Below are 13,008 nucleotides of genomic sequence, written 5' to 3' on the forward strand. Positions count from 1 at the left end.
AAAGGAATTAGCTTTCTCTAAAAAAGAGACAAAATCATCAGTTTGCTCCAACTTCCCTGATGTAGTTTTTTGTCATCTAAAACAATAAATAGTGCCAGTCTTACAGATCTTGAACCTCTCAAATTTAGTGGGTATCCAAGATCATTCAAATCCTCATGTCTAGTCCTACTGTCTTGTTAATGTTAGACTGCAAGTTCTTTAAGGAGAGTGACTGGTTGACATTCAATAAATGTTGATTGATTGATGCCTACCAAATGAATTTCCAATAGGAAGCAACTGAAGCCCCATTACCAATGCTGAAAATAAGTGCCACTGTATTCTTACTGCATAGTCTTTCTGTACTAGGGTAAAATAATTTTTTTTGTTAATTGTTCAATGATTTATGAGTGTCTCATTTCACCCTACATCAAACCAGAACAAAGAGAAGGTTGGCAATAGGCATCCCTATTCTTGTTGGCAGGTAGAGAGAAGAGGGAGAGTAGTGGAGAGTAGCATAAAAACTACATTATACCTAATGCCTGTTCCCACTCCTATACACTTTGGTTCTATAGGCTTTCAAAATTCAGCAGAAATAGTCATTAGTTGGTACTAAGATAATGATACAATTAAACAATAGATTTGCATGAAAATGTATTAATAACATTACTTTTATAAAGTTTAAGTCATTTTCATTACATGGTTTCAGAATAAATTGCTTGCATAAAAATAAATCCATGATGAGAAAGTAGCAAAACTTCATCTCTCAGATATAAACACAATAACTTTCTTATTGAAATATTAGCAATAATTTTTAAAATGAACCAAATACAATAAACTTGGCTTCTAGATGGGTTAGTGGGTATGGGGTTTCCACTTCAAGCTTTATGAATACAGTAATAATGTTCTTTAGCATTCACTAGGTGATGATGATGATGATAGTGGAAGTTCATATTGATATAAGGATTTAAGTTGACTTAACTTACAACTGATAAAGTAAACAGTATAGATGTTATTAATGCTATCCCCATTCACATATATATATACATATATGTATATATTTATACACATATGTGGAAATTAAGGCTCAGCCAAATCATGTATATCATTGTACAGCTAGGAAGTGTTTAGAATCAAATCAAACCCAGGTTTTTTAAGCCCTCATTCAATGCTGCTTACCTCAAACTGACTCTAATTGAGATTATCTACTCTTTAAAATGGATAATTTGCCTGATGAGATAACATACATTAGTCTATGGGATGCACTATTTGAGAATTTTGTCCTATATAGATATTATCTACTTAGCAACAAAGTATGATCAAGTCTCCCTCTCCCCCTCTTCTGCTCTGCTGCCTATTTCATGGTAAGCACTAAATTCATTCATTTTTTTCATTGTTAATCTGAAGTCAGTAACTTAAAAGTTAAAGAGTAAGGAAAAATCATTGAAATAATATTTCATTGTCAATCAGCTGTTTAGGAAGTATGCCAGGAACTATCGATCTTAGATATATTAGATTTGAGAACTTGAGCAAATCACTTAATTTCTGGACCTCACCTGCAAAACAGTGATAATGATACTTATAACATCTACTTGATAGAACTATTAGTAAAGTTCTTGTCAGTATTTCATAAATTCTAATCATTACTGTTACTTTGTGGAAGGCGCATAATACTTCAGAAGGAATGAAATCAAGAGCAGAGATGGCTTGCCTTTTGAGAGAAAAGATCGACAGGGTGATGTGCTATTGATGGAGCTATGAAGTAGTTCACCAATTCTGGAAAATTAATTGTAACCACACCAAAAATTGAATAAATAATATGTATCTTTTGTCTCAATCACATTGGTGATATAAGCAAAGGAGGTCAGTTATAGAGAGGAAGATATGATTTTTTACCTCTTCCAACTTGTTCTGTGGATCTTTGCCAGACAAGACTTCCATAAACTTTGTATGATCATATCAATGGTCATCTTTTCCTCTCCACCTAAATTGTTGCATATCTCTTAGTATGCTTCTTAATTTTAGACTATATTTCTCTAGCTACTCAACTTGAATCAAAGGATATGTTCCAAAGGATTTAGTGCAGTACTTTCATCTACTGTGTAATGACTGAAAAAATGTGGTGGATGACTATAATGGCAAATGATTTTGCAGTAAGAAATGATGCATATTAGAATTTAGAAAACTTTATGAACTGATACAAAGTTGAACAGAACAAAGAAAATAACATTTCCAATGACTACAATAGGACAAATAAAAAGAATCATAAAATGAAGTTAGATTATAAGTAACTGAAATGACCTATCTTAGTCCTAGGAAAAATATAATGAAATATACCTCCTTCTTCAAAGAACAGAGGAGGGATTCTGGGGACAGACTTCTTCATTCACCATCAGTAGTGGCAATCGGGTGTTGATTGATTTTTACTAACTATTTTTCATTGCTTCAATGAATAACTCAATATCAGAAAATTTGGAATTCTCAGGAATCAACTGACAAAAAAACTTAATACCTTTTTCTTCCCTCCAAAACCTCCCCATCCTCCTGCCAACAAGTCAGAAAGGATGATACTCAGTACCATGAATATCTACCTAAGAGAGTACATGTCATCCTTCCCACAAAGGAAAATAGGAGTTTAAGAAAATAAAACCAGGGTCATAGTGGCTAGAGCACCAGCCCTGGAGTCAGGAGTACCTGAGTTCAAATCCAACCACAGACACTTAATAATTACCTAGCTGTGTGGCAAATTAATTAATTAAACAAACAAACAAACAAAGAAAAAGTAAAACCATGCACACTTCTGCAGTTAGAAGCATCTATTACTATTTCTACTATTATTTAATAATTTTTTTTAAGTTTTTGCAAGGCAAATGGGGTTAAGTGGCTTGCCCAAGGCCACACAGCTAGGTAATTATTAAGTGTCTGAGACTGGATTTGAACCCAGGTACTCGTGACTCCAGGACCAGTGCTTTATCCACTGCACCACCTAGCTGCCTCTCAATAAATTTTTGCAATCTATACTTTCACTCTCCCTCCATTATTGTGTTATCTCCCCCCTCCTTAAATGAAAGGAAATTAATGGTCCTAATATGTATTGCCTATATAATGTTTGCTATGGAAATAGAAGTTTCAGGAAAGACAATTGGGAAAAAGTGGGGACGTGATCAATTTTTCAGTCAAAAAGTAGAGATGCAACAGAGTATGAATGATCCCTTTGTGGGATGAAAATCCCAATCTTATGTGGTTTCTATATTAGTAATTCTATTAGTATACTAATTAGTTTAATATAGTTAATAATTATGTTTTCCTTGTCCTGTTCAAGGTAATAAACCAAAATAGTAAGCAAAGAAAAATACTTTAATTTGAAATAAATCTACAATCTCCTAAATTTATAGATTATAGCATCATAGATCTAGATTTGAAAGGGACCTTGGGAAACATCCAACATTCTCATTTTGCAGACTAAAAAAACTTAATACATCTTTCTTAGCAAATTTAGTGTGCATTAGATTATAAAAGAGAGAAAGGTGCCTTTTGGGAATCTTAGATTCCTCCCCTTTATCTACCTCTTCTAACAATAACCATTTATCATTGAATAAAGATAGCTACAGAGTGAAGAGATCCCCTTAGTCCCCTCTCAGGACCTAAGCAACAATGACTTTTTATTTTACAAGGGAAGACAAACATCCATGGAGTTACTGGTAGTTTCTCTCAATGAGACCAGTGCATGTAAAACTTATGTGTGGAGTGGCAACTTGTTATTCTTATTAGAATGCTATGTATAAAATAAACCCTATTTCAAATATAGTAAGAGAAATGACTGTTGAAAAGATAACAATTTTTCATAGTGAAAAATCCTTGGTGAGGAGGTAATGATCTGAATATGATTTAGCAAACTGGGATTTTGGGTGTAGCAGAATTATTTAAAGTAATACATATTTTGTGCTTTTTTCCTTATCTACACTCTAAAGGATTAATTCAAGAGTCAATATGCTAATAATATATAACCTCTTTATATTAGGTTTTGAAGTAAGTTTATTTAGTCAAGGACCATTTATTAAACACCTACAATATGACAAGCACAGTGCTAAGCATTATAAATAAAAAGGAAGACCAAAAGAAGTTATAACTCTCAAGCAGCTTAAAGTGATTTCTCTTCTCACCTCTGCTTCTTGAAATGTCTAATTAGTTTCCTACAAGACTCAGCTCAAATTCCTAAATTTTCAAGAGAACTTTTTTGATTTCTTCAGTTGCTAATGCCCCTTATCTCAAAATAATTTAGTGCTTATCTTGGATACATTTTTTATTTACTTTCTTTTGAACATGATGTATCAAGTTTTCTGTCCTGTCCTTATTCTGCCCCCACCAAGGTGTTTAAACCCTAACTTTTATATTTTATATTTTTTATACCTTATATTTCTCTATCCAGGATTGAGCATGTCTCCTGGTACACAGGAGGTTATTAATAAGTGTTAGTCAATTGAAGAGTCCAACCAAAGAGCCTTGTCACTAAAAGAAGTCTGAAATACTTGGTATATATTATTAGCCTACCTTTTTGGTAGAGTTGATGATTGTGCTCAGCACAGAGATCAATTTAACAATCTCTTTGTTGTCAGAAACACTCTTGTAATAGTTCTTACTTTGCACAGGAATTGGTAAATTGACAGATGCCATTTCAATGGTATCTAAAAGGGAAAAGTTCACAGTTACAATAAGTCAAAATTCCAGTTAAAACAAATTATGTCTTCATCATAATAGTACTTCATTAATAACCTTCCTTTCTCTCTAAGATATGACTGAATTCTGAGCATCAGTAAATATAGTGAAAAATTCTGTCTTTTAGGATTTTCACATTGTTGATATATTCGGAAAGTAGAAGTAGAGAGAAATTAACAAAGTAATTAAAAGATATTTTTAAAATCAACTTTATATTTATAAATTTTCTACTTTATGCAAAATGCATTGCTAGGCACCAAGGATATGAACAAAGAAAAATAACATGCTTTCTACCTTTAGGGAGCTTACATTCTAATAAAAAAAGATATGATACACAAAATTTTGATGCAAGTTAGAGTATGACAGAGAAAAAATTATGACAGATGAGAAAAACATCACTTTCACTTGGGAGTCAGAGAAGATTTCTTGAAAGACCAACAAAAGTGGGAGGTCTGAAAGGAGGTAAAGTATAGAGGGAGGAAGTAAAAGTAAATTTATTCCAAACATGAGAAAAGGAGAAGGTAAATTAAAGCAATCATATAGAGAACAGGCCAGTTTGGCTACAAAATAGGTTTCAGGAATTTTAACTTTATTCATTAAGCAACGAGATTTTTGTTTTAAGGAAAATGCATACTTGGTAGTCTAAAGCAGGGACACCTTTGTGGCATAGGAGGTAGACTACAGGGTCTAGAATGAGGAAAATTCATCATTTTGAGTTCAAATCTGACCTCAGACCCTTACCAATTGTGAGAGCCTGGGAAAGTCACTTAACTCTGCCCCAGTTCCCCATCTGTAAGATGAGTTGGAGAAGGAAATGAGAAACTATGCTAGTATTTTTTGCCAAGAAAACCCTATAAGGTAACAATTTTAGGACTAAAACAACTGAACAACAAAAGCAAGTGTAGAACAGAGATGTCAAATATATGTCCCTCTCCAAGTGCCACAGGAACAAGCTATAAATGTCATTGGGAAATAAGAAATATATGGCTGCATGGATTCTTATGTCCCCTTGTTTGTATTTTATGGGTTTTAATAATGTATTTTTTTCTCAATACACATTAAAACCATTTTTAAATTTTTTTTAAAGTTTTATTTTACAAATTCTGTCCCTTTCTCTCCTCCCCTCCTTGAGATGATAAGCAATCAGGTATAGCTTATATATTTGTAATTGTGTAAAACATTTCCATATTAGTCATTTTGTACAAAGAGTTGAATAAAAGAAAAAGAATGAAAAAAGATAAAAGAAAAGAAAATGAAAAGCAGAATACTTTAATCTATATTCAAACAATATCAGTTCATCTCTGGAGGCAGATAGTATGCTTCACTATGCTTCACTAATAATACTATTAGTGTTATTCACTAATATGCTTCACAATTTAGAATTGCAATGTATTGCTGAGAGTAGCAAAGCCATTCACAATTCTTCATAATACTTGCTATTACTGTGTACAATGTTTTCCTAGTTCACTGTATTTGAGTTTGACACTATTAATGCAGAACAACAAAAAGGTGTCTGATGCTTAGTAAAAAGGATGAGGACTTGAACTAGAGGAGTTGCAATTGGAGTGGACAGGAATTGTATTTGGAACTAAGATGAGGACACAAGATTAAAAACAAAGTAGTTCCTGCTTGTAATAGACATTTACTTTCTGGGAAAATGCAACATCATAGGGCTGGGAATGAAAGGAAACTTCCCAGAGGAACTGGCACCTGAGCAAAAGTAGTATCTCTAGCAAGCCTCATGCTCAAACAGGCCCCTCAAATAAGGAACTCCAAGTTCAAAGTTCTCTGGAAGCCCACATTCACTCAAAATCATAACTCACAAATCCCTACAGATATGCAGATGTTTCCTTTTTTTTTTCTATTTGGTTGTATGACACACTAAGTGGGAAGTAGACATTTAACGAATTAGTATAGGAATAAAAATTGAAATAGAGCAGTCCTGCCAATAAATGCAGGACACACACACTCTCACAAATGTACTCAGTATGAGTAGGAACAATATGAATCCAAAATTAAGGGAAGCATTTCAACATGGAAAATAAATAGGCATAGGAGGGAGAGCATCATGCCTATGAGAAGCCTGTATAGATAGATACATATATAGGCAACTTAAGCCTCTGATGCTGTCTGTGGTAAAGTGAAATAGAAAGTTTAGATCCATGATCAAAGGAGTGGAATGAGAGATAAGAAATCATCAAAGATAAATTGAGAAGAATCAAAGATGAGACAAACAAGGCTTTTACCACTTAATCATACAAGATATAATCAATAATGATAGATGTTCTGTTATTATTCTGTCCATCTCATGAAACTCTAAAGGTCATGAAATTAATTCTGCTCATGACTTGGTTCTGACCTCTGGACAACCAATCACAAGTTACTACCTGATTCAGGTGTGTGACATGAACTCTTCACTATGCCCACCCATCCCCATCTACTCTGTCTTTGAAGAAAAGACTACATAATAGAAACCAAAGCTATAAAGAAAGCCATCTAAAACCCCAGCTCTAAATTCAATCACTTCCTCCTATATTCTATCCTCTTTTTTACAGAAGTCTGATTTATCATGAAGACATCTCTTCTCTAATCACCTATATTCTCCAGGGTTCATTGTTTCCATCTGGCTATGCCCTACTTGTGGACATGTATGCATGCATGCATGCACACACACACACACACACACACACACACACACACACTCACTCACCTATCAGGACAGTAGGAGCAGTTAGAAAATTCCTTGCTTCCCACTGCCATTTCTAAATATTCCTTCTACCTCAATCTCTCACCTCCTTTGAGTTTTATCCCATTAATCTACCTTACCTTGTCCAAATCTTTGTTCCTATAATCTATAATCAACCTCTAGATCATTCTCCCTCCTTTCTCAAAGATTTGCCTCTTCACCTCAATCTCTATTTTGCCAGTCTCTCTAACTATGATGACATGCAATTTTGTTCTGTATGTTTATTCATGTTTTCAGAAGAGAAGACAAATATATTAATTCCTCTACTGCCCCAACCTACATCCATATTCTTGAACTCTATAATTCTCCTGTCACAAAAAATTGTTCTCTCTCTGCCTCATTCCCAAATCTATCCTTTCTACAATTTCCAGACTTCTCTGTTTTTCTTTGTTCTTTCAACCCACCATGAAGTTCAACTAGGACTTGTCATATACTTTAAATTCTTCTTTCTCCTTGTTCTATTACCATTCACATTTAACTAATTTTTAGTCCTAGATGACCTCCCCTATCTCTCTTTTCTCTTCCTACCCGTTTGTTGCTGAATGCCCAGTGGAAGAAATCATGCAATTAGATGTGTATTTCTGATACAAATTCAATTGGCCTTTGAACCCTCAATAATGCTACAACCATTCTATTCTTTGTTGATTTTTCCTTATTATCTCAATCTTTCAACCCCTTTCACAAATGACCTAAAGTATATTTTTGCTGAAAAAAACATCAAAGCCATCCGCTATGAGCTGTCTCATTTCTCCTGTACTGTATAAAATTCCTGTTCAAAATCAAGTTCTCCCCTCCTTAGTTCTAATCACTAAGGTAAAGATGATCTTTCTCTTTGCCAATTCTAATCCTTCTGCTCAGGTCCTTGATCCTGCTCCTTATACATGTTCTGGGTAAACAGGTTCTGGTGATCCTTCCTTCCCTATCATCTTCAATTTCTCCATATAAACATGTCCAGAAGTATCCCATACCTAAGAAATAAAAAGAACATTGTCTTGACCTTGTAATCTTCTCATGTAATGTCATTGAAATTCTCACTGCCAAGCTCCTCACTTCCTATTCATTTCTCAATCCTTTTTGTAAGCTATCTTCTGACCCTAGCATTTTCCTGAGTCTAATTTCTTAAATAGTGAATCTAATGACCTTTTCTCAGTCCTCACCCTTCTTGGCATCCCTATGAATCTTGACACTTTCAACCACTTCCACCTCCTGTATTTAGTTCAGGCATTTTTCAGTCATGTCTGATTCTTTATGACTCTGGTTGGGTTTTTTGGCAAAGTGGCTGGACTAGTTTGCTATTTCCTTCTCCAGTTCACTTTACAGATGAGGAAATGAAGTAGACAGGATTAAATGGATTGCCCAGGGTCACACAGTTAGTACATGCCTGAGGCCAAATCTGAATAAAGGGAAATTCATCTTGCTGACTCCAGACCCAGAACTCTCATCCTCCACTCTATCTGGCTGCCCTGTCACCTTTCTTTTCTTGGCTTTCAAGATAAGATTCTTTCCTTTCTCTCTTCCTATGTAATTTACTGCTTTTCTACTTTTTCTCAGTCAATGGTGCTAGATAATATATCTTCTTTGCACTAAGCATGAGTAACCTAAAAGGTTCTGTTTTGGACCATTTCTTCACTCTATTCTCTCAGTGATTTTATCAGATCCTATCAGTTTAAATATTACGTCTACACTATGATTACTCAATTTATATCTATATCTACATAGATATTAAGTCAAATTTAGTGGAGTTCAAAAGGTAAATTTATAGAAAAATTATATATGTATGAAATCTATATATATATATAATATATAATAATATGTATAAAACTAATTGCCAACTGCCTACCAGACATATGGATATTCCAATGGCAAATTAAACTCAATATGTTAAAAATAGAACTATTCATTCTCCATCCTCAAATAAATTCCTCCAAAGCCCCTATCATTGAGGATAACAGTAATCCAGATTTAAATATCTGAATTATTCCTTGACTCTTTCCTCTCCTTCACTTACATATCTATCAGTTGCCAAATCTTTTCAGTTTTCCCTTCATAGTATCTCTCCCATCTGTTGTCTTCTCTCTTTTCATATGACTACAACATAATCATCAAACTCTTTCAGTCTCTTATAATATCTCCCTTGGAATGTTACAATAGCCTTCTGATTGACTTTCTTGTTTCCAAAGACCTCTCTAATCCATCCTCTATACAACTGACAAATTGACTTATTTAAAGCACAGACTCAACCATGAAACTTCATTTCAGTAATTTCAAGTGCATCTAGGGTAAAACACAAATTTCTCAGTCCTCCACTATATATAATTTACTTCTGGTCTACCTTTCCAGCATTATCTCATATTACTCTATTTAGATTTTTCTGTATTACAGTCAGTCTAGGCTACTAACTATCCCACAAACTTCACATTCTATCTCCCCCATTAAACAAGAGGGAAGTCAAAAGAAATAAGCTTTTTTATACCATTTATTATGTCCAGGTACATTCTGCAAGGTAAGCATTATTATAATTCCCATTTTAGAATTGAGGAAACTAAAGCAGGCAGAAGTTAAATGATTTGATGAAGGTCTCACAGCTAGTAAATTTCTGAGGTCAAATTTGTACTCAGCTCTTCATGACTACTAGACTAATAATCTATCCATTTACCCACCTATCTGTCTCCTGGAAAAGACAAAACAGAATACAACAATATTATTAAGGTCTCATGCCTCTTATGAGACTATCTAAAATCATAATAATCATCTTAGCTACCATTTCACTCTATTGACCCATATGGAATTTACAATATATTTAATTTCCTAGATTATTTTGAACTGCTATCTAGACATTACTGCTCTTTTTTTTCTATTCTTAAGAAATTAAATTTTTGGAATCTAAATATAAGATTCTAAGTTTGAGTCCTCTGCAAATTTGCTAAGTATGCTTTTATCTGTACCACAGGGGGAAAAATGTAAACAGCATTAAATCAAATACAGATCCTTAGGCTGTTCAATTAATACTGCAAACATTTATTATACATCCACTATATGTCAGAAAGGCAAGTAGGTGGCAAAATGAATGAATTATCAAGCCTGGGGTAAGAAAGACTTAATCTTGTTTTGCCTCAGTTTCCTCTTCTGTAAACAAATTAGAAAAGGAAATGGCAAACAACTCCAGTCTCTTCCCCAAGAGAATCCCAACTGGGGTCATGGAGAATCAGATATGACTGAAACAATTGAAGGACACCATATGCCAGGAATAAAGAGACAAAAAAGAAATAGCACCTGCCTTCATGGTGTTCATATTCTACTGAGAGAAAACAATATATTCATAGGTAAGTAAATATAATTTTGAATAGCAGAAATAATAACAGGAAATTGTGAATTGTAGACATCAATCCAAGAAAACCCTGAATCACTACTGTTTCCATGAATGAAGCCAATTTGGGGTATAGCCATGCAATCAATTCCATATCTACCTAAGTCACATCTATTCATCTTTTCTCAAAAGTAACTTAAGAATTTTTATCAAACCCAGCCCAGCCTAAAATACTGAGCCCTAGATAGATCAAATAATTTGCCCAGGATCACAAAGATAGTAAAAAGATATAGACAAAATCTGAATCCAAATCTCCCAACTCTGATACTTATGCTCTTCCTACTATACCATACATTATATTGTGTGAACTTTCTCTGGTCCCCATAACATACATTTCTTATATGGGGGGAGAAAAACCTTCATTACATGTTGTATGTGAGTAGGTGGGAACTATATGTATATATACCTACATAACCGAATGGATGGGTATGAAATAGTTATTTATAACACTTTTCTCTTGCCAATAAGAATGTACTTCAAGTTTCTTCAACCTCCTCAAAAATTCAAAGTCTTTCAAAATGAACTCAGATAACACACATACACACAAACACACACATACACACGTGTGAAAAATAGAAAAAGAAAAAGGGTGCTTATGGACTTATGCAATATGTAGCTTCATTTCTTAATTTCATAATACTCCTTTCACTTGTTAGTTGGTTACAGTTAACAGAAAGTTCAGGTTGATAAGTGTGAAATGTTGCCAGGTATTGTTGAATAATAATATGATTTTTATCGGCATAGTTATTATAACAAAATTTTATTTTGCAACAAAATAGTTCAGAAGTCAAATGCAGAAAAGTCATATGGAAGTCATATGCATAAGGGAATTTAATGACTTGGCTGAGCTTCTTATCAAGTCATCAATTCAATGTCAGAGAATTAATAGAAGACTCACAAAATGAAAGGAGAACTCTGTAAAATCCAAATGTATGAAGAAGGATGAAGGGGAAGCTACCTTGCTGGGATTAGAACAGCACATCTCAACTACAGAATGAAACTCTGAATAACAATGAGAAATTACTCCAAATTCAAGTTCAAAAAAAAAGATATTCAGAAATAGGGGACCAGCTAGGTGGCACAGTGGATAGAGCATTGGCCCTGGAGTCAGGAGTACCTGAGTTCAAATCTGGCCTCAGATACTTAATAATTACCTAGCTGTGTGGCCTTGGGCAAGCCACTTAACCCCATTACCTTGCAAAAAAAACCTAAAAAAAAAAGGAATAGGAAGGAATTTCTTAGCATCTAACACAGCACAAATACCATTCACAATTCCTAAATGCAGTTTGAATAGATGTAACAACAATCAGAGACATTCCAGCTAAACTATTTAAAGACCTAAAAGATGATGCTGGTAAAATGGTATGCTCAGTATGCAAGTAAGTTTGAAAAGTCAACAAGGGCTTCTGATTTGAGAAAAGTCAGTTTACATCTCTATCCTAAATAAGAATGATGCCAAAGAATATTCTGAAGAATATTAAATAAAGAAAATTAGAAGAACATGGAGGCAATTATTTCTCAGACTTAGGATAGGTGAACAATTTATAAATAAATAAAAGAAAGCGAAGTTAGGTGTAAAATGAATAATTCCAATTATATTTAATTAAAATATACAAATAGGGGCAGCTAGGTGGTATAGTGGATAAAGCACCGTCCCTGGAGTCAGGAGTACCTGGGTTCAGATCCGATCTCAGACACTTAATAATTACTTAGCTGTGTGGCCTTGGGCAAGCCACTTAACCCCATTTGCCTTGCAAAAATCTAAAAAAAAATGTACAAATAAAATGTACAAATAAAACAAATGTAGCCAAGCTCAGAAGGAAAGCAGAAAATTGAGGGGTGGAAAGGGGAGGGGGGGTTTGTAAGCAGTTAATCAGATGAAGTTCTCATGTCAAAATCATATAAAGATTTTTGTCTTCTATAAGAATATGTCATTCACCAATTGATAAATGATCAAAGGATACAAATAGGCAGTTTTCCAACAAAAAAAAATCAAAACAATTTATAGTCACATGAAAAAAATGGTCTAAATCATTATTGATTAGGGAAATGTAAATTAAAACAACCTTGAAATAAAATTTTATACCTATCAGAATGGCTAAAGTGACTGAAAGGGAAAGTGAAAAATGTTGGAGAGGATGTGAAAAAATTGAGACACTAATTCATTGTTGATGAAATGGTGAGCTGAACCAATAATTTTGGA

General features: G+C 33.9%; 1 protein-coding gene across 1 annotated transcript in view; it reads right to left on the reverse strand.

Annotated features, from left to right (window-relative positions):
* Positions 1-13,008, reverse strand: part of DNAH5 (dynein axonemal heavy chain 5) — a 302,769-nt gene that overhangs the window by 195,720 nt on the left and 94,041 nt on the right. The window contains exon 22 of the mRNA XM_074202020.1: positions 4,528-4,661. Coding sequence (XP_074058121.1) covers positions 4,528-4,661 — 134 coding nt within the window. The remainder of the gene's footprint in view (positions 1-4,527; positions 4,662-13,008) is intronic.

The sequence above is a fragment of the Macrotis lagotis genome, chromosome X (genome assembly GCF_037893015.1).
Source record: "Macrotis lagotis isolate mMagLag1 chromosome X, bilby.v1.9.chrom.fasta, whole genome shotgun sequence".
Taxonomy (NCBI): domain Eukaryota; kingdom Metazoa; phylum Chordata; class Mammalia; order Peramelemorphia; family Peramelidae; genus Macrotis; species Macrotis lagotis.